The sequence below is a fragment of the Apteryx mantelli genome, chromosome 2 (genome assembly GCF_036417845.1).
Source record: "Apteryx mantelli isolate bAptMan1 chromosome 2, bAptMan1.hap1, whole genome shotgun sequence".
Classification (NCBI taxonomy): domain Eukaryota; kingdom Metazoa; phylum Chordata; class Aves; order Apterygiformes; family Apterygidae; genus Apteryx; species Apteryx mantelli.
Genome location: NC_089979.1, coordinates 86,154,191 through 86,177,429, shown reverse-complemented (window position 1 = coordinate 86,177,429; position 23,239 = coordinate 86,154,191). Strand labels below are relative to the sequence as shown.

Below are 23,239 nucleotides of genomic sequence, written 5' to 3'. Positions count from 1 at the left end.
TAAGGTTAGCATAATTTGTACTGTGTATAATTAATTCACAAAGTTATCAGCAGTCCAACCTACAATCTACTAATTGCAATTTCTAACTTTTAACAGAGTAACTATATTACTTAAGTTGTGTTCTCAGAACTACACTCATTTCCAGTAAGTAGACTAGAAAAAAAAATTACATATTACTTCATAAACAGTTCCTGAATCACGGAACACAAACCATTAATATATAGAAATGTATTTTCTAAACTGACCAGTAGTGGTTTGTTTTTTTTTAAGATAAAATATGAGTTTGGTTGAGAATTTTCAGTAGAAATTATTTTTCAAGGATAAACACAGTTTTTGCAAATACTACTTTGGGAAAGGGTGTGTGTGTGTGTGTGGGGGGTGTATGCAGGAAAAATCCTTCCTTACTTCTCCCTCCTCACTTTCCCACCAGGCAGGAGTCCTTAACTTACACTGAACTATCTAAAAAAATTGTGAAAACCAAACTGAACAGTGATCCTTGCAAATCACAGGCCTGATGTTGAATCAGAGGTGCATCATTTCATTATTTCCTAATTAAACCTTTATATCCACTAAAAGCATTACTAACAGTTCTATCTTGATTCAGAACAAAAACAACAAAAGGCTCACTTCATTTCTTGTAAGACAGCTAGTCTAAACACTAATCAATTATTTTTAAAATAAAATTTATAAGGACAATAAAAATCAGTCCATGATGGTATTTTATATAGGTAATGATGTGATATTTTAAGAGGTTGGAAAAATTGTGGATTTTTTTTTTGTATTTAATTCCTTTCCACTCCAAATAGACTTGATTTTTTTTCTACCTGTTGCTTTCTCTAATGAATAAAAAGCCACCCCAGCACAAAAAAAACAAACCCTCACTTACTCATATAAAGGTAAAATAGTTCTGTTAGACCTTGCACTGTTATCTTAATAATTTTTGATTCAGTAATGAAAAGACAGACTTCAGAACCAAATACAAATTGAATAATGAAAGAAAATCTCTTTGAAATTTACACAATTTAATCAGATTTTACTGACTTTCATTATCTCTAAGTCACAAAAGTAGCCAATGAAAAACTACTGGTGCCATCGCAATATATTCTGTACTGCACTATGATCTACTAAGCCATCCTCCTAAACAGGAACATAGTTGCGTACATATTGCTGTGTTTACAAAGTTAAATCTAAATGAAACTGCTCTGGAGCAGAAAAGCAGAAATGCTTCCCATAAAACTGGATGACATAGGTCATCCAGTTACACAGGTACCACCATGATCACGCCTAAAGAGGAGACCCTTTCTACCACTAAAAGGAGGATGGCTGATTCTTCACCTTGAATATTCCTGTCAGAAAAAAAAGACCTTCAGAGTCAAAAGTAGAAAATACTAAAAACACAGCAACACTGTGGCTGTCATCTGGCAACAGCTGTTAGTTGTATTAATTAATGCAAAATGAATCAAGATGAAAAAACCTTATTGGTTTTTGACAAATGGCCTAATACAACGCTCAATGAACGTGGTAGTTAATTTATAACTAACTTCAATGGGGATTAGAACATTCCAAAATTTTCACCAGAGTGTCTGTCTATATTAAAAGGTGGACAAAATTATTCCAAAGTAGATTTAAACCGCATTCAAATGAAAGATATATGTTCTTCACCTCTTGTATTAAGACAAATGCAGTCAATACCCCATTTCAGTTGTTTCAATGTTTGGTTCAACAGAAGACTGGTGAAAATGGGTGTGTGACATACAGGCCGGTGAGAAATTACTAGCCCTGTATGTGAGTCCTATGAGAAACAAGGAACTAATTGTTCCTCATATCTCTGAAGAACAATACATCTTGAGAAAAGTGCGGGGTTAGTAAATATCATGTATAAATATACTATTTACATACCACATATAATAAAAAAAAAAAAAAAAGTTAAAAGCTGCACCAGAAAGTCAGTCTAATCATCTGTGTTTAAATTAATTTTTTTTAATGTTTGGATGTTGACTTTTTGTATATTAGCTTTGTTTTAGCAGTCATTAAAAAACCCTACCATTGCAGGTACAAAAATCTACATGGAAGATCTCCATCATGGAAATAATACTGGAAAAAACTAAGATTCCATCTCAAGAATAGCGAACAGATAGGATTTTACAAAATGATGAATATCCACAATATTATGTCAAGAAACAGCATTTTCAAAACAATGACATAAGCCAAATTCAATTGTACTACACATATACTTCATATTACATTGGCTCGCTCCTGGTTTCCTGACTTAATACAGTATTAGTTGAATAATGAAACAGTGTATCAAAATAAAATAAACATATATACATGTTGATTATGAACTGAATGTTTTAAATGATTTAATGCATAAATTTGTTAAACAAAAGTATTAACACAAATACACTTTTTCTAGTGTGCGACCCATCAAGTGTTCAGAAAAAAATATGTATTTTACTCATAATTATATTTAACCTTCTTTCATCTTTTGTGATAGTTTGCATATGAGTTTTTATTATATTATATATATTTAATCATTTGTCATTACAGTGATTACATTAAATAATTTGCTGATACACCTTACAGCATTTTGTAATGCACTGTAGTATTTTTATTATTATAGTATACATTGCAACTGTTGTTTTACCAGAGCATTCTAGAACTAGAATTCTATACTACACAAGTTTGATGCAAGAAGGAAAATTTTAGGAATCATTTCCGATAAGATTATACTGTCCTTTAAACAATTGTTTCAGCCTCAGAAGATGCAATTTTTGTCATATATTGCCTATACCGTCAAGAATCCCTTCAAAATAAGCTCACGTATGAACCAAAATCAAAGCTGTTTAATATAGCAGAGGCTTATAAAAAATATCCAGAAGAGCTATTATATGTGAGTACAAGCTTCTGTACAAAAACTACAGGCTGAAGTTTCTCTGCTTTTTCTATTTTAAAGCAGTTTTTTTTCCAAAGTACAAGTAAGCCAGATAGTTACCATAAAGGTTTCCATTTTGAAAATGAGGGCCTTTTCCACAGAACACAGAGAGAAACTGTATTTAAGCCTAAATCCAAAAAATTAGACAAGCAAACACACTTGTGTATTCTTTCAATGTTCCAGTTACTTTTACCCAACAGTATGGCTCAGGTCAACAATCCATTTCACTGCAATATTAACTTTTCACCAGAACTGATCACAAATGCATTAAAGCTGAGACTTGTCAACTGCATTCAAGTGAAAGGATCTGCACTGTGCTACCAGTCCTTGCCATTTTATGTTGATGACAGGAAGATACAGAACATCTCATCATAAAGACATATTCCTCAATAAGAAATAGCCTTATCAGCTAAGTCTCTCATTTTATTTTCGTCTTCCATTCAAGTAAAGTGAAGCCTGTGGCCTAACTCGCATGGTAGTTAGATATATAGGGAATTGTTGCATTTTCTGCCTGAATACTTTTAGATGCAATCTATCGATCTAAAATGTATTTCTTGAAAGAACAGTGTGGGAGAGAACAAAACCTCAATTCATCTACCCTCATCCCTTAGGACTACTCTCTTGATGGCTGTATCTGCTTCTGGGATTACAAGTGTTTTACTAAATTCCAGGAAGGCTTCTACTTTTAAATTTTCCTTCATGTTACAGAAAGAATTGAAAATTTCCTTGCAAACATCCTAAGCATGATCTCAAAATACTATGTTACAGACACACTGAGAATTTTGTTGACCATCTAAGGAAAAAGTAATAGGAAGAGGATCTTTGGGATATTTTAATACTGTAATCATAACCACAAACATTGCTAAAAGTTTCATTCTTTAATCCTGAAATGTGTGTACCAAGAGAAAAACAAAACAAAACTATATAAAAAGAAAGCAAAATCCTTCCTTGAAGATGTTAATAGAATTTTGTCCAAGTAAATTTAAAGACTGCAGACTGGGCTGCACTTCTGTGCAATGGGTAGTGAATAGACAGAGCCTCCTTCTTCCTCTTCTAGTGTGAGGTTTTATCTATTGTTTAAAAAACTGCATAACGTAGGGACTGGCTGAGAATTTGTAACTCTTTTTTTTGCGTGAGGGATGCTCATGGATCTCAAAATGTGAAGAAAAGTATCCATTTTACAGACCTTTGCTGGCTCCCCGGGCAGGGCCAGTGGCGGCAGGGGCTGCCGGCAGGGCAGGGCCAGGCCTGCCCACCAGGGCCCGGCCTGCCCACCAGGGCCCGTCCCACTGCCCCAGGAGAGCAGGGCCCCAGGGGCAGCCAGTGCACCCCAGCCCCGAGCGCGCTGGGCACCGCCGCAGGGACAGGGGGCCCATGGCTGGGCAGGGGCAGGGCCGGGGCAGGACTGAAGCCCAGCTCCACTGTGGCATCCAGTTATAACCTCTCCTAATTTTAAAATTCATGAATATGACGGCAAATTGCAGCTTCTATGTAGTGTTTATAAAGCAGCACTCTCTAATCCTTTCAGTGAAGCGGCTGCATGTACATTTTAGATGGTATTACACAGGTTGAAACTTTTCTAAATAAGGAAATGAATAAGAACAATCACCTAGTCTCAGTAATGGCATATTACCCTTTGCATTTGTAATAAAAATGTAAAGGCTGTGTTTCAGCTCCTACCTAACCTGCTAAAGTCCATTTTATAAAGACAGTTATAAAGACATGAGCTTACCTTGCCGATTACCATGTTTCATCAGAGACCATCTCTAATCTTACAGACCAGAGAAAGCTTACAGTACGACTTCTGTTGCTGCTGTTGGACTTGACAAATTTAGCAAGGGAATGGGAGTGCTGTAGCGGTTGAAAATGCAGTCTGGGAAATATGGACATCATGTAGGGGACACTGGGAAGTCTCATGGTCAAGCTTTGTGCTCCCCATTCACACAGGCTCCAACCTTGCGAATGGGGCTATTGCAAACTGGAATACCGAAGGCAAGGACAGATTCTGACACACAGCTGATAAAGCTCAAATGTCCCAGGCAGATCACATTCCTAGGTTTGTGGACGGTTTGTGATGGTAGTTTCTCTTTCCCTTCCTACTCAGATAAGAATTGAATTACAGAGGTCCCTGGTAGTGCTATGTTTATTCATACCTTATTTTAAAACTAGTTCAAAATTCTTTCATAAATGCCTTTTTTTTTTAATGTAGATGGTCAACTGATACAGAGCTTGGGTTAATTTTACAAAGTTTCTGTTCAATTTTTTTAGAAAGTATCTCAACTGTGGTTGAATCATTTTTGCTGGCCAATATTTCCTGAAAAGCATTGTCTTCACATACAAACTTTGGAAAAGCATCAGCTCTGGACTAGATCTGCTGTTCAGTATAGTTTACAATAAAACAAAATATTTTCAGCCACTTTTATTCAGATCGCAACTGAAAAATTTTCAAAAATATCAAGACTGATGGGAAGCCAGATGCATGCACATTTATTGATTTAATGTGGACTATGCATAGATTATATTTTGAGAGTAGCTATGTTTTTAAATCACAATTTGTGAGTATGCATTATAAAAATCAATGTTTAGATGTACCTGCTGAAGGATACAATATCCCCAATCAATACTATATGTCTACCTCCCTTTTCACAAGTCTACTACCACTGGTCTTTTCCCCTCCTCCAGTCCAAATTAAATGTAATTCCTAAGGATAAGAAGGGGAAAAATGTGAACTCACTAAAATTTAATATTAAAGCAATAGCACTACTAACACAATACATTTGTAAAAACCTCACAGAATAGAGACACAAGAAGTTAAGTCATTTGATAATCCATCCATAAGCAGGTATCTTAACATTACCAAACTAGGAGGCAACACAGCTCCTGGAAAAGTACCTCAGTATTGCTCCCCCTTGTTTCACCACCATTGCAATATTTCATTGCCACCGCTTAACTGCACTTCTGAAATTACCATCCTCAATAATACCAGTATCCACAATGGCTTGTGATATGGAAAATTAAATTGGAAATTGAAGTACAGATAAAGAAGCAGAGCTGAGTAAGAATAGGGCATCCCTACAGAGTTCAAATTGATGTTATATTCTAAATTTTCACTTCAGTCCCCAGACAAAATTTAAGGGGAAAAAAAGATACAAGATTTAGTGTCCCAGTAACTCTTCCTTGTAGAATAGTAAATAGTAAACCATTGTCTAGAAAAAGGACACCCATTAGCACAATTAAAGGCAATGAAGTTACTGCTTAAATCCACAGCATTAAAGACTGATCTGTTAAGCATTGCTAACATGTGGACTAGTCCTCGGGGTCAGGGTCTTTAAAAAGAGGCTAGTGCATTAATCTTCTGAGCCAGTGCCCTGGCTCTCATCCCAGCTGAGCTAAAAATTACAGTAATGTATTTGTAGCTTAAGGGTGAAATCATACTCATTTCCTCTCCCTAAAGTTAAACACATTTTATCATGCATGCAATTCTCCACATTTTGTTTGGATAGGATATTAGCTCTCCCTGTTTACAAAGGAGGAGCTTATAATTAATGCTTCATGTATCTCCTGTGAAAAGTTAGAAGACACAGAGAAAAATATCTCTTCATAGAAGTAATTCTACTTTAGAGAAACAGACCTTTTACAGCTGCTTAAAATGGAACTCTTTTCTCACACCCAAGTCACTACCTTTTGCAATAGGTACAGTATAGTATTTTAGACCTCCAGGAAATATACCTCTGTATTCACAGATGAAAGGTTAAAAAAAAGCATCTACCAACAACAGGAATGCAATTGCCAAATTGCAATAGTCCTGGTTCAGGAGCCAAGATGATACATGGTCTGTGAACTTGCCAACTGACAATTAGCAGAGTTAGAGAACAACATGTCGATTTTCTCTTATGGATAACTAGTGGTTGGACAACACAGATTGTTCATAGCAGTTGTCCAGAACAGCAACCACCGACACAGAAACAAACGACAGCACAACTACCAAGAAAGAGTTTCCTCCCTATTTCTGAAATTAATCTCTACCACATGGTTCCTCTCACAGGAGAGGGGAAAACATGCTTAGAACGTTAGGCAATGTCGTTGCTCTTGCTTTTCTGCCTCTTACGCCTGTCTTTTCTAAGTATACAAGTGATGCTGCTGGAAGAGAGAGTGGTGGTATGTAACCAGCAAAGAAAGCACAGTGGCAGGACAGGTATATGAGCTGGTATGAGCAGCAGAGTGATCCCCCTTCTGCCCTTCAAACCCCTGCTTCCGCAGGCAGACCACAAAATCTCCTGTGAGCTAATGGCAAAAACTGCATCAGGATATAGAAGTGAGAGGGTGGCCCAGCACCTATCAGTTACCACAGCAGACATTATACTAGGTTGTACAGACCTTTGCTCTGCAGCAATACTGCTATTCTGATGTTATCCTTCTTGTGCATTTGCACTATTTTGCCTCCTGTTCGTACACTTCTGATTAGCAAGGACCCTTCTGTGCAGTTTGCATGCTAGTGGATAACAAGGCCCAAACAACAGGGTTTCAGTTGTACCAATGGCCTCATAAAATCTTCCAATTTTACCAAAACAGGGCAATTAGAAAACTACAAGAAACAGCTGATATATCACCTGCTCATATCACTCTGACAATCTATCTGATGGCCTCTTCCCTCCTTTGAATAACTCTGAGCAACACAGTAATAGTTCATAAATATTTTCAACACAAAAGAAACAAAAGAATTGTGACCATTATTCAGAGTTTATCCTAATAGTGAGAAAACTGTAGGTGTAGCAAATCTAATAGTTACTCAAAATTTAAATTAAAGGACATTACAATATTTACATTGCTGTCAGCTGCAAGCTAGCAGATGACACTCTCAAACAAGCATTTGTGACAGTATTTTCAGGAGGAGTATAGGTTTCTGCCCCTTCAGGAATGGAGGAGCGCACTGAACAGTACTTGGTAGAATTAGAAGAAAGAGGTAGGACTCTATCAAATTTTGAGCTCAAATTTCCTGTGATTGATTCTCTAGACAGTAAACCATCTAGACTCTGACAATAATACATGCTAGAGAAAGAATTTCCATTATAACATTTCAGAAATTCTCAAAGGAAAGTACACACATGAAAACCTGAACATGATATACAGTTCTTACAGCTTCAAGATAAAAAGTAAAAACCCATACACAAAGGAAATGAATTTATTTTAGATTTAATGGAATCACATACAATGTTAGTAACATGTATCACTAATAAAAAGAACTCAACTTTTAGAATGATTCTCCAGTGTGACCTTTGCTTGATACCAAATAGAAATCAATAAAATATAATTAATATGGAGTCTTTACTAGCAGCTATAAATAAATGGTCTGCAATGTAAGTGCAAGTGAGATTTTGAAGGTTCTCTATAGATTCCTGCTTGTCTACCTTAAACAGAATTTGTCATTAGCAAAATTTTATGAAACATCCAACTGCCTTTATTGATTTTATAGTTATTGAGTAACAGCCATTTCAGACCCCTTATGTAAAAATTGTGATAGTAGAGGTTAAGTTTACTTTTGGACATTATAAGAAGCTGGGCATCAGCTGTGGTGTCTTACTTGCAGAGTTAGGAGGACATTGTGAAGCATTCCTAGCATCAGGGTAGAAGCATTCTGTTTATGTAATATGCTTACATAGCTCTGTAAGTTCATGTAAATGATCCTGGAGCCTCTCAGCATGAAGCACTCTAATATGAACCAACCTGCATATCAGCAGTGGATCATTAACCTCAGTAAACTTGCTTATTTTAAAAAGATGTCACTAAGGAAGCTATTATTTCAACTAAAACAAGGTATTTATATAAAAAATAATGATACTTATATGGGTAAGTTGCACAATTTGATTTCTGAATTGATTTTACTACCAAATATGAATTGCTCTGTACAGCAGAGACATTGGGTCCCGAGATGCCTTCATAGTACTACTTACTTACATATTATTTTACAGGCCAAGTAATTTTAGAAAAAAGAGGTATAGTTACAGATGGGGATAAAAACTCTTGAGCTTCAGGGTTTACTCACTTGGTGCTCATAAGGTACATCTCTGTGTTTGGAAGTATTATCCGTCTCTTGATGATATTTATTACTTGTATTGTGCTCAGTCAAGAACTAAACTAGAAAAAGTGGTGAATAGGCCATTTCTTACAGGGGTGTTTAAAGCCATTGTTCATATTATTGTAAAGACAGAAAGCAAAAGGGAAACAGAGGATAACACTCTTCTCACACATTTATACTAACTTGCAGTAACATTCTTTTAGAAATAGGCATACTTATGTGTTTACTATTTCATATCTCAAAGTAATAAAAAAGAAATTAATCTGTGATTAAGAACTTAATAATACTACTGCTATAACAATAGCCCATTATAAATACAAATAAATAAAAATATCTAATCTTTTTCCACAGCTGTTCAATTCAAGGATAAGTTTTTTTTTCTCCTACTCCACCAGTGTCTACATTTCAACTCAAAGTTGCCACGAGTGAGGCTTTTGTTTCTTATTTCATCACGGTTACCACAAGGACTGCTGATTTGAAGGGACAAATGTCCCACAGATGAATTCAATCTGTATATTTGTGCATGTTCTTAGCCTGTTCAGAAAGACTGATGCATCTGGGAAGAGCTGTTTATAGCTAACATCCTCCAGATATGGGCTTACTATCTAAAGCAGTAGAACTGGAGTAGGAGTTTCACTTTCGTTCCTGAAGCATGTGACAATAGAGAGTGGGCTGTTGTAGCTGCCAGAAAAAGCGCACACTCCAGACTGAGGTTTCCCCAGGAAAAAAGGAGCTTCGGGGGTTGGGCTGCCTGTCAAACGTTGGACAGCTGTGGTCTGACAGGCCACACCTCACTTAAACAATGTACAAGTCCTGCTTTGAGGCAGGGACAGATCCTACATCAAGTTCATGGATCAAAACACCTCAAGGCTTGGGCAAGGTGGGGTATTAAATTTGTAACTCAAACTCCCAGGACAAACTTTCAAGCACATTTGGAAATTTCCAATGATTTTCAGAGTTCTACCAAAAAAAAAACCAAAAAAACCTGACATTAAGCCCTAAGTATATTAACAAATTATTTGTTCTATAGTCCATTGATAACTTAAATTATTTTACAGTGTGGTTAATGGTAGTTTAAAGGAAAAACAACTCTTGTTTTTTCTGGGGTTCCCTGCATATTTTGATCAAAAAATTTCATACAGTCCTATATAATCTTTGCAAATATACCTAGAATCTAGACATTTACTTCTCTCTGTCTCATTCACCAGCATTAGTAACACATACTTAAATATCAAATTCAGCAGAATGTTTAGCTGAAATTCGGGAGGAAAGTAAACACGAATCCAGCACAGACTGCCATAGCTTAAATGCTTTCACAATACTAAAATTAATAAACCCAAATACAAAACATTTACTAAAAAAACATTCAAATTCAAGTAATTTTGCAAATCTTCCAGTTTGTTAGGCATGGACAGTTGTTATGTCATTCAGTCATAGTAACATAGTTGCAATAAATTTCTACACAAGGAAGAAGTTTTACAATTCTTGCTTCCTGAGGAAAATATAAATCCTAAAACAGTCACCTGAAAAACTGAAGGCTGTTTGGAGTTGCCATGGACTCCCAGCCTTCCAGTTCCTTTGCATGCCCCCATACACACCAACACCCACGCATATGTGCTATGTACTCCCAGTTACTGGCCTTAGACACTGGCGCCTGGACTTGCTGGTCTGCTGGTCTCCCATTGCCTCCTGCACAAAGACACAAACATGCAAATGGGCCTCTCAGTTGACCCACAGGTATTTTGTGCTCGCTAGTATTTGGTCTGGACTCCCTGGCCCCTCCAGTAGCCAAGTCTCAAACCCTCTGGTCTCTCCAGCATCCAGCCCAGACTTATGGCCACTGACACCTGGCTCCCAAGCTTCTTACCCTACTCACTGGCTAGTCCAGTTGCTGGCACCCCAGACACACCAGCCCACCAGCTGTTGTCCCACTCCAGTTGTTGCCACTTAGACCTACACACACACACACATAATAGAGAGCCCCCTCACTCAGGAAAATAGTTAGAAATGGAGTTTAATCAGAGGACAGGACATGACACTGATAAGGTGCGGGGCATGGCCAGACAAGCAACTTGTTTACATGTGACCAGCCCCTTTTAGCCCCTTATCCATCTACTGTCCCATATTTGTTTCTCTCCAAACCACCTTGCTGCCTCCCTTCATTCACCTTCAGTTCTGCCCCAGACATCCCGTAATAAGTCTTGTGCGATCCCCAAATGCCGTTCCCCTGCATCCCATGATGTGTCCCATACCCCTTGGCAGTCCTCCCCTTGGTCTATAAGGTGTTGCAGACAGCCATTCCTGTTGACTCAAGGTGATAGGTGCCCCTCCAGCCCATGGGGCTGGTGGCTCCCGGGATGGCCCTGGGAGGGCCGGGGCTGGTGTCTCTGTCTGGGTGACTGGGGTTCCCCCGCCTGCCACTGGGCCTCTGTGCTCCTCTGTGTGTGGAGATGAGCCTTTTATCACATAACCTAACAAAGATGTCCTTCTGCCAAGTAAACGGCTTTTTATTTTTACATTTGTAATGTGATGTTGGCCCATTATTATATTTTAGATGTATGAATTCTTAAAAGTCAATCCTATTTAAGCTATTTTAAACTATGCTCCTAAAAATCCATAATTTTAAAGTCTTCAGACAGTAACATGTTTAGAACTCAGTTTAGGCAGCACTAAGTTAGAAGCAGATGACTTCCTAAGGTTACTGTTCACACCAGACCTATAAACAGTTCAAAGTCTGTATCTGAGAACTCCAGTCAGCTGTAAGGACAGCCATAAGAGATCCATGTTACAATGCATCTCTCGTGTTACAAACGTTACATGCAATCCTGAATGTCAGACCCCTTCTCTTTCTTTTTCCTTGCTGTGGTCCTTCTACTTTTTTCTTGTAGAGAAAGTTTGTGCACGTCATTATAAATTCAGAAAACTTCCAGATAAAATACAATTAAAATGGAATTGAACAAGTAATGCCTTCAGGAAAACAAGTCACAGAAATGCTTCCAAATTCAGAAGTAAGGGTGAATTTTTTGGAAAAATAAGTGTTTTAAAACCCCCAAATTGAAAGTGAAATTTCATACAGAAACATACCATTCTTCAAGACCTTCTCATCACTTCCAATATTCTGCTTTTTTCCATTATATCATGCCAAATTAAATTACAAGCTATTCTAGTTTTATAAAAAGATAACTTATCAAATTAGAAAGCTTCCTCCAGTTTTTCACTGTATCACTGTCTATTTATCACGTAAGATATTTATTCTTTCACCATATAAGCATTCTAATACAGTAAAGAACCAAAAAGTTTCCTATTCTACACACATACTAAAAACAATTTAAGTTCATAAAGTGTCATTAAATCCCTGTCAAAGCCTAAGGCTTTGGAATTTAAAATACATTTCCATCTGCTTTTTTTGTAACAGATACAAACAGTGATATTACAGTATAATTTTCTTTTGTGATATAGACCTGATACTCAAAACATCCATTACGATTCTTTCACTAAGTAACAGGTCCAGACTACAAGGCCCTCACCATTATCAAAATACAAAATCTAGACCATTGCCTCAGAGCGACAAAACACAAGTAAAATGTAGGCTACACTGGTATTTCTACATAAAACAAGTGCAGAGAGAGTCTGAGCACTGAACTACTGATTTTCTATCCCTCTTAATTGCTAGCAACTGTTCCCCACAATGGCTTTAACCTGTGTCAATAAATACTCTGCCGGACTGTGCTCGAACATAGCTGGGGTAAGGCACACAGCCAGCAGCCGATCCCAGGGTGCAGGATGAACCACGCTGCATCAGGTTTGCCTCCCACCACCTTACACAGTCCTCCAACGCTATCCAGTCGGGCTTTGGGCTCTTAAGACTATCTACACGAGTTCACCACCTCACAGAATAATGATAAGTTGAAAGAGACCACTGGAGGTCATCTAGTCCATCCCAGAGCAGGCCTAATTTCCAGGTGAGCTCCAGTTGCCCAGGGCTGTGCCCAGTTGCATTTTCTGTATGTCTGAGGGAGGAGATCACAGCCTCTCCTGGCAACCTGTCCCTGCACTTCGCCACTCTCACAGGAAGAACTTTTCTCTTTATATCCAGTGAAAAGTTCCCTCACTGAAATACTTTGATGGTCTGAAAATTGTTTCTGAAAGCCAACATGCACACGACTGATATTAAAAAGATGAGGTTAGTACAATGGTATCCAGAGCTGTTAAAATAATCTGGCCTTTGAACTTCTGTTTTCTTTTTCCTTAATTCTTTGTCATTTAAAGAAAAAACACTATTAATTCTATTCTTGAAAAAAGTCACTAAATGAGTCACAATGTTAGAGCAATCAAGTAGTTATACCCTTTCAAAAACATGCTTTCTCCTGATAAAGAACAAATACAGTTATATAAAAACACTTTAACTTTTTTGTTTGAAACTCAAAAACATTTTGTCTTCAACACTATGTAAGATCATTCTCTATTACTTGTTCTTTGAAGAGTTTTAAATGCAAAATCTTACAAGCACCTTTAATACTTTTTTATTATCATTAATAACTTTGAATTTTGATGGATAAAAAGATAGCAGAATAAGTTCTTAATTTAGCAAGCTAATCAGTATGAAATTTAGGAAGAGATTCTCAGTGTCACTATGACAATTTTACACGGTTTTAAAGGAACAGCAGCATAAAAAAGCTATGAAAGTACTGGAAAAATGTAGTGTGTCAGAAAATAAGAATTCTGCCTACATTAGCAACATTTGTTTTTATTCTAAGGTAAAGGAAAATAAAATCTTTCATTATTTTTTCTTCAAAAGGACAACTTATCTAGAAATAAAAAAGACAGCTCATTAGCAAGGCATCTTTGGATGAGAAACCTAGATTCAAGACTGTTTGGAGTTGAGTCCTTGGCATGTGTCATCAAGAATGCTCTAGTCATCTGGGTTATCTCTCTCTTCGTCCCTTCTCCAAGAACTCTGATGAAAAATCAAACTGATAAAAAGATCTGCTGAAAATGACTTTACAGAACCTTGTCATGTTGCCAGAATTACATTTCTCACTGAAAAAAGAAAAGTTGCATTTTAATTTTTTTTTCATTAGAATCACTAGAACTGATTTAGGAAAAAAATAAATCTTGGTATTTATGTAACCGATACATCATGGAATACTGTAGGAGTACACCAACACTGAATTCTAGCTTGGACATTTGTAATGAAGAAAAGTCTGCTTTGGTTCCAAAGTAATCTGAAAGTTGAGGGTCACTGAAACTGGGAGAAGGTAATTTCCTGCTTTTTCTGTCACTAGTTTTGTGCTTCTTCTCTTAAAAAAATGGCATAAAGTCTTACATTCTAATCTTAATGTACAGATTCAGCCTCCTGAGAAAAAAAATCTGTTCCTCTCTGAGGGCCAGATTCTGATTAACTTCTTTTGTACTGAAACAATTGCATTCCTCTAAGTTTCACAGAGATTAACATACAGAAACATACACACTTAAATGTAATATTGAACTTAAATGTAAATACTACAAGGATAAACATGGATACCAGAATAAATATGTACTCTACACTTTGCTTCCACACAATTTCAAAATCATTATTTTTCCCTACATTAAATAAGAATAATGCAGTGATCATTGATTTCATTTTTTCCCTTGATATTGAAGGTTTGATATGGATAGGGAAAAATAGTTACAAAACTCAGATGAAATTACTTAAGTTATACTTCCTCATTACCAAGGACTACAAATGCGTGCTAAAAATCCATCATATCAATAGGCAAGATAATGTTCTTCAGAAAATCCAAAAATGGTAACAACTCTCATCCCCAAAAAAGATTTCTTCTCTCTTTAAAGAAACCAATTTGGATTCCTTATACATTACTTACATTTTTGGGAAAAGGAGAGGGTGATACACTGAGCTTAAGCATAAGTGTTTTAGTTGATTCTACTCCTTGAGTCATAGAATACAATTTCAGTGTAATGAAAATACTGCAGTTTTATAAATATAAGCACGATATGAATTTATTATGGTATATGTGCTGAAGTACCCATTCAATAATTCTCCTAAGCCTATCCTACAGGCAATAAAACATTTAAAATCATAATTATTAAACTTGAGTCAGTTCCTAAACTGAGGCTTGAAAGGATGGAAAAGTGATATTCCACTTTGCCTGAATGGTTCCCACCACAACATGATGCAGAATTAATTCTATACACAGTAGGTTAATTTCAGCACGCAGTTAAAAATAGCAACTTGTCGATTTCACAGTTTTAGAGACAAAAGCAGGATATAACAGGAACTAAAAATCAAAACAAAACACTCACACCCACATGTTTTACATGGGATCCCATCTGCCAGAATTGGTTAACTGCAATCTATTAACCAAACCACACTGAGAGAAACATAAGATACCCACCTGTTTTAGGGTCAACAGAGAAATATGGTTGTCCCTGAAGAATACTATATACCACTCGGGCGCTGTTTCCATATGTAGGGTCATCTGCATCTGTGGCTGTCACCTGTAGAACAGATGTACCTGTATATACAGGAAAATAAAAGTTAATTGACCATAAATATAATTTTCTGTCAAATATGAACATTTTCAGATGCACTTTTGAAACCTCTACAGTCCTCTTGTTCTAAAATTCAGAGCTCAGTAACATTTTCTCTATATATTATCATCCTATCATATTTTTAAGAAAACATGTTTACATTGATCTGGAAAAAATATCTCTCTCTCTCTCTCTCTATTATACATATGACTATATAGCATACATATTTGTGCATGTTCACATATATAGAACCCCAAACTGGATATTGTCCAGACTTCTGAACATCTCAAGATTACAGATTTCAGGAATTTTTTATCTTTTACAGTACAAACTGGTCCTGAAGCACTTAATGAAAATATGTCCATAAATACCCCCAAATCAATGAAAGATATCAAAGGAAACAAAATATCTAGCTATCAGATAGCCTCAAAGATCTGGAAATCAAATACCTACATGAAGATTGCTGGAATTCTAATGATGGATTCAATTAAAAAAAAAATTCTAGAAAGATAAGGATTTCAAAAGACTAATATTTTTATGCTGTTAACAGATTCTGTTAGTAAAATAAAATTGTAATTTCTCGTATGTCACTGAGCGGGATAACTTACAAATTATATTTTGGAGAGAATATAATGCAGAAATACAGAGCAGATAGACTGAAGATAAGAGATTTCATATTTTACTGTATTTTTTCAAGACACTTAATGATGACTCTTTTTTCCTATCTTTGCTGGACATTTCACACAGGAAATCAGCAAATGAAAGACTGTCAAGTTATTAACATTCAGTCTCCATCCCATTTATTTATCTTTCTACAGACACTGCTTTCTACAGATTCCTTTGGTCCAATATTAATAATATAGGAATAATAATAATGAAACCAGCTCCTTTCATGTTATTCTGCCTCTAAAAGTGGCTTTTCAGTTAAATTAACTGCTGAGGCATCATCTCCCCTCTGGGGTGTTCAATTTAGCATTTCAGTTCTGATCAGAAGTATGCTTTTGAATTGAATCCCTTGATCTCCCCCACTTACTGTACTTTGATTTGCCTCATGGAACACTTTACAGCATGCTAACTGGGTTCCTTGGGATGAAACTAAACCAGAAGATGTGCTCCAGCAGCACATCTGATTTATGCCGACTGCTGATGGCCAGTCAGTCCCAGGGATGACATTAGAGCTAGTCTGAAGTAAAAATTCCCCAAAACATACGGTGTGGACACTGGATGCCCAGTTCCAAATGCTGCATTCTACAGATCAGTTTCCACCGCACAGAGCTATTTGTTAATGTAGACATCACCGGCGTGCACTGGGAATGGAAATAGTTAAAATCAGTGGGTCTCAACTCGAGAACAGCTAAGCAAGCATGCACATCTTCAAGAACTGGATTTCTCACTGTGTGAAAAAGTATTCATTCATTTGTGCCATACTGTAACTTGGGCATGGAAAGCTCCTTTTTGTTTCTGTACTGGGAATACAGTAAAACATATAGCAAATGTGTTCATAGTTAAATATAGTGTCTTGTAGTCTGTGAAGCAGCTCAACTACATAGTCTCATAGCCAAATATTACATGCTCACAGCAGATATAAGGATACCTTGATGAATTTGAAATGTAAATTTGAATATGAAAAGTTGAATATAGTAGTAAAATCATGCTGCAGCTAATGGCCTATTTATAGTTATTCAGGATTTAATGTAAAACCGATTAAATTACTGAGGGAAACAAATATGAATTAAAAATAAGTGTAATTTCCTTAAAATGCTCTAGGAATCTATTGAGCCATTTTACTTTGCTATCTACACTTAGCATAAAAGTTCCCACAAACCATAACAGATCACTTCAAATAACAGAAAATGCTTTTTTTTACCCTATTCTAGAGCTTATCTAAATAGCCTTGGGATGTATTTCCGCAGCTCAGTTCAGCAATAATTTCAAACTTGAGGTGGAAAAGCTGTAACTTCTCTGTCTTCTGGTTAAGCTTGTTCCATTCACTGGTGAAGGCTTCTCCACATTAATTTGTTGCTTTAGCATTATTCATGACTTTATTATTTTATGTTGGAATCTTAAGTCTGTGATCATTAAGGACTAACAGGATGCTGAAACATACTGATTTTATTCTTTTTAATTACATACAATGAAAACTCTCCTATCCAACAGATAGCCACTTACCAGAGTTTGCTACTCGGAGCATTGGGCAGCTTCTGTACCTCTTTATATATAGATTTTATATAAATATACATATATTTTCCTGCTTCTGGGAACAACAGTTGTCAACAGCTGCTTATTCTTTCAACAAGCTGTAATCCCAATTGCACTCTTCCCCATAATTCTAGAAAATCAAGGTAAGCTTTGGAACAGATGAACAAATTTGGGCTATTTCAGAAGAAGAAAATACCTGAAATACTGAGATTTCATGGTACACCTTCCTCAGGAACTTTCTTCTCTTCTCTCCTTATCTTAAAAGACAGGGGGTAGAATCTTAGTGCTTGTGTTGCTCATTGGTGTGGGACAAAGAGACAAGGCTATAGAAAGGAGATATCTCACTAAGCAGCTGACAGGTCGTTTTAGCATGAACAGAACACTATTATACCTTAAATTCCACCACAGTGATTTTCTAATACATCCATATCTCTCTCCTAGGAAAGACCTGATAATAATAATTTGGTATTGAATAGTGGAAAAGTGTTCTCTTTCCATCTGAAAGAACACTTATGGGCATTAATTTAAACTCAACACCTCCCCCTCCAACCCTGATTCAGTACAATGTAACTCATCAGGTGCTTAACTTTTCCACACTATTATGGAAGCATGCTCAGCATCTTACAGGATGTGCCCACAGTGGCCTTCTGCCTAGCTCTTGCCTCCTTTGCTGAGCACAGAGGAAAGGTAGGTTGTGAAAGATGTACGTTAGAATGCCTTGCTAGAGAAAAGGTAAAAAGGGTACCTTTTCCTTCCAGGCTCTCCTTTCAAAGTTAGAATCATCCAACTTATCAAAATGACAGACAAATTATGATTCTGAAAGTATCATCTGGACCATTCAGATACCGCATTGGTTTTTGCTGCTGAGCTACATGTGGAAGCTATGCGTACTGAAGCATTTAGGTGAAAAAGTATACAGTACAGCTGCCATACTATTTGTAATGTTAATGACCCTAATGAAAAGAATCTAATAGAAAAAACAAGCATCTAATTTCCTGGAGACCTCAGAATAGATATGAAAATCAGACCCAGAGGCATAGCCTCCATACTTTCTTCACTAACCTACTGTGAAAGTGCCTGTCAAGGAAAAGTCAAAATTTTGCTATGAAAGCCTTCTGACACTCCAGTTAGGCAATAAAAAAAGACTTTTTTCCCCTGAAGTGGAGGCTCTACTTATTCAGAGTACAACTATCATTCCAAATGATTTCTCTCAACAGTTTAGAGATTACATATTGGGAATTCTGTTTTCTTAGCTAATGCTTTCTACAGAGCTGTAAAATACATCTGTACACTCTAAACACCACTCTAAGTTTTGCCTTTTTTCTGTTATCAAAAATAAAGATCAATTCATTTGGGAAATCAAACTGTAGTTTTATTTCAGAATCTTTTCTTTTGTTTTTTTTTTTTCAAATATGTTTGCAATAAAAATCTTGCAAAGTTAAATATCAATGAAGAGCTGAAGGGGAAGACTTCAATCTGTCTCTCTGAAGACAAATTTTTAATGTTTAATGAGGCAGTTTAATAAAATATGCTGCTGAGAATGCAAATCTGTATGCATGACTTGTCATCGTTTGCTGCACTGTTAAAATCTCAAATGGATCAGTGTCAAACAAAAAGTATAAGTAAAAATAAGGTGAAGATTAATGAACACTGGGAGTTCCTGCCTAACTGAACTAATTCTTAAAATAGTTTTAAAACAGTAATAGTCAACAGAACATGTTTTAGCTTCATTCTACATTAAAAAATAGTGATTTCACCAGGAAATAATATTTGGAGTTCGATGGCTGTATAACTGATCCAACTCACTATAGAAAATCCTAATATTTTTTGTCCAGCTCTAACAGCAGATAAAAATCAAACAACACAGGAATATATGTAAGCACCTGCCATGCATATCATATATATGAACATCATGAATAATGTGCTCTAGAATACCTGAAATTATGATTACTTCTCATTATAACATCCTGGCAAGAAGTTCTGAAAAATAAGTCCAGTCTGTCTATTAATTTTCTAAGTAGGATTTATTGGGAATACATTTCTTATGCATGCTCTTAGTATTAGAAAATTCAATACGCAATGCTCCACTCAATGCTTCACTCATTTTGAAGCTATCTAGAAATGAGCGGATACGGAAGGTTTTTATTGAATGAATACGTTTTCATTTCCTCTTATATTTAGATAATGATGACTCTTTCATAAACCTTAAAATAGAGCACAGTTGTAGCTCTCAATAAGATTGAGTGTTTTTTACATGGCAGAAGAAATCATTTCAGATATAAACCTTGGTTCTTGAGCCAACTTGTAGGCAAAAAGCTCAATGAAGTCAAGGAACGTTTGCTTGCTTTCAGCTCTTTCAGTGCAATACATAAAGCATAAATAACATGTTCATTTCATGCCACAGTGAACAGTGATCTAATATTTGGCAAATAGTTTAACAGAACTGAACTGTACTTTCTTGTCAGTGACTAAAGAGAAATAGCCTGACTGGTTCTGAAGTTATTTAGAAACAGATCAAGAAAATAACTGAGAAAGGTTCAACTTGGGGGAAAAACACCAGCTAATTTCTTGATGAGACAGACAGGAAACTGCTGCTGAAACTAAACAGCTTAACTGAGATCAAAAATAACACCTGCCATGCAGGATGAATTCTGTTACAGAGAGCCAATAACACTGAATGTTCTTTAAATTCCTATGTAAAACAGTGGAAGAAAAGAAAATTATAGTAGTGAAGCATCCTTAGGTATTCATGAAATAAAGGCAAGAAGATCAATTATGGATAGACTCCACAGCTAAATTTCAAAAAACACACTTCTTACAGAACTAATAAAAATGGCATAAGGATCTCTATCATTTGACAGAAAGAATATATCCTATGAAAGCACTAATAGAATTAGTCTTCCGGAGAATGTTAACAATAAACTGCTTTCAGTATGCATCAGACACAAAATCAATAAATGATAAAGATCAAAAATTTGCAATGAAAACATAATGCATGCGTACAGAATATTGACTGTATGGCAGGATATCAAAATTCAGTTATATTCACACTACAGGAAAGCTTTGTGGAATAGATATTTTAATGATTTACCTGAGATACAGCCAGTAAAAGATTTCATTTATAAAACATATGCATTAATGCTTTATCTTATCATTAAAACTTCCTTGGTTTAACATAAACCACTCTGATTCATAACTCAAAATACCACCCCAGAATAACTTAGTATTGTCTTTTGGAAAATGGTAATATCTATAATGTAGTTGTACAGTAACTACATACAGGGATACAGACTATTATAAAATTATGACTAATATCTATATAAGAATGCTACATTCTGAGAGGACAAAAAGAAGAGAACTTCTACAAACAAAATGAACAAGAAAAAAAAAATTATATTAGCTGCTCTTGACATTGAGGATAACATTGATTTCCTTTCCACTGTCTTTCCTCCTATGCAGATAATAAAAGGCTTCCACAAAGAGGGAAGAAAATAATCAATTGATTAAAATGGTCTTCTTTAAAGACAAAGGAAACTGAAGAAAGAGGAAGGATAACTGAGTTGTGCATTTTTGGAGACAGTCGATAAAGGAAATGAATTTCACATCAAGACAGTCTGTGATGTGACAAGAGACAACTGAGATAAGAGCTAACTTAGATGCTATTGAAATGAACCATAACTCTGTGACAATAAACCTTAGTGCCATAGTGAGGAATCAAAGTCAACTGAAGAAGTTTCCTACAGGCCCACAATACTCTTACTGGCAGCTCTGTTCCCTCACAGTAGTACTTCGCACAAAGATATACTGCTTGAATAATTCTGCTGTTACGACATTCACAGAAATACTGCCCTTTGGTACCTCCAGAAATCTCTCTTGGAAATGATATTCATGGTACTATGCTTAGATATTTAAAATGGAATTCTACATTAAAAACATGTCCTGTTACATGTACTAGCATCACTGTGTGGATGCAATGGAAACCTACATAAATTATAAATTTATAAATAAATTTATAAAGTCCATAAATTTGGGAAGTAAAAGAGGAGATCAACTAAGTCACCAGGACTGGAGAAGAACTCACAGATTTGGAGAGCAACAAACTACTAGCTAACATAATTTGCAAATGATTTTAAGGAATGAAAATGCATTCAGTTAATAATCTGAAAATCTTTTAGATACTGACCAAATAGGAATGGTTAATAAAGACCATTCTTCCGGTAGACAACCAGAAGAGGATATTATAAATATTGAAGTGTAATGTGGGAGGAGGGGGAAATGGAAATTACAAGGGAAGATGAGATGGAGATTGCAAGTTAGAAGAAAAAAAGACTGTTGCAACAAGAAAATTCATATAAGCAAAGCTGAAGGCTAATACGGGAACAATGACCTATGAACAAAGTGAAGGGATGGAAATGAAGAGACCAAAGAAAGATATTTCTCTCTTCACGCATTCTTGCTTCAAGAGGGCAGATGGAAAAAAAAGGCTCCCAATTCTCCATTGCTGAGAAGAGACACCTGAAATAGCATACTGGGAGAGGACTTAGGAAGACAGGAGAGAACTGGAGAAGGAGTAAGGCCCTAGAAATAGCTATGAGAATAGAAAGAATGAGGTAAGAGTGTAAGACAATTAGGATGCAGACAGGTAGAGATTTTTCAAAATGTCATACATAGGGGACATTTTGAGAAGAAAGTCAAGAAACTGTTCCTACATGTCAAGGAAGTGGCAGTGAGAGAAAGAATGAAGAGGCAGTAGTGAAGCCAGGGAAAAAGAAAGATGATGGAGGAAATTTTTTATATCCTGTTAAAATATGGTATTTGGTAAGTCTGAGAGTCTATTTAATACAAACTGATTCTTCATGGTAGATAGCAAAGAATATTTAATCTCTATTTCATTCTATCTCTATACAAGAGTAACTCCATTTAGGTCAACGAAGAAGCCACTGATCTTGTCTCTGTTTCCAAAGTGCCACAGCTCTGAACTCCACGATTCAAGAATAGTATTTAATATGTTTTGGTCTTCCCAAGATTGGGAAATATTTGCAAATATTTCATATGCCACATTTCCTGTGTATACGTGAGAAAACAATTGTAAACGTGTTCAGAATGTACTAGTTTTACAATGCAGATCTCTAATGGGGGTTGTTGTTTTGGTCTGTTTGGTCCCTTCAGAATTATTTCTTTATATACTGTGAAACTGGGCTGCTTCCATGAACAGTTTAGAGTGAAACTTCCCTCATTACACAACATTGTGTATCAGCCCAGCATAGTAATGCCAGGTGATGCCAACCTCAGCTCAACATCTGGGTACTAGAGAAGATGAATTAAATGCAGAAATACAGTTTAAAATGAATTCCACCTATCTAAACTCAGAAAGTTGTGCAAGGCAACCTCCCATCCAAAATAATGCTAACAAAATAACATATCTAACTTCCAAGTTTGGAACAAAACACTTCTGTTATTTTCTGGTCTATTCATATGAATCAACATTACCATTCAAAGTG

The 23,239-nt window shown here is 36.1% G+C and overlaps 1 protein-coding gene across 2 annotated transcripts in view; it reads right to left on the bottom strand.

Moving 5' to 3' along the window:
• The window catches only part of CDH18 (cadherin 18), a 186,081-nt gene that overhangs the window by 117,733 nt on the left and 45,109 nt on the right, over nt 1-23,239 (bottom strand). For both annotated transcript variants that reach the window (XM_013952442.2, XM_067292404.1), the window contains exon 3: nt 15,404-15,523. In XM_013952442.2, the coding sequence (XP_013807896.1) occupies nt 15,404-15,523 (120 nt within the window). The remainder of the gene's footprint in view (nt 1-15,403; nt 15,524-23,239) is intronic.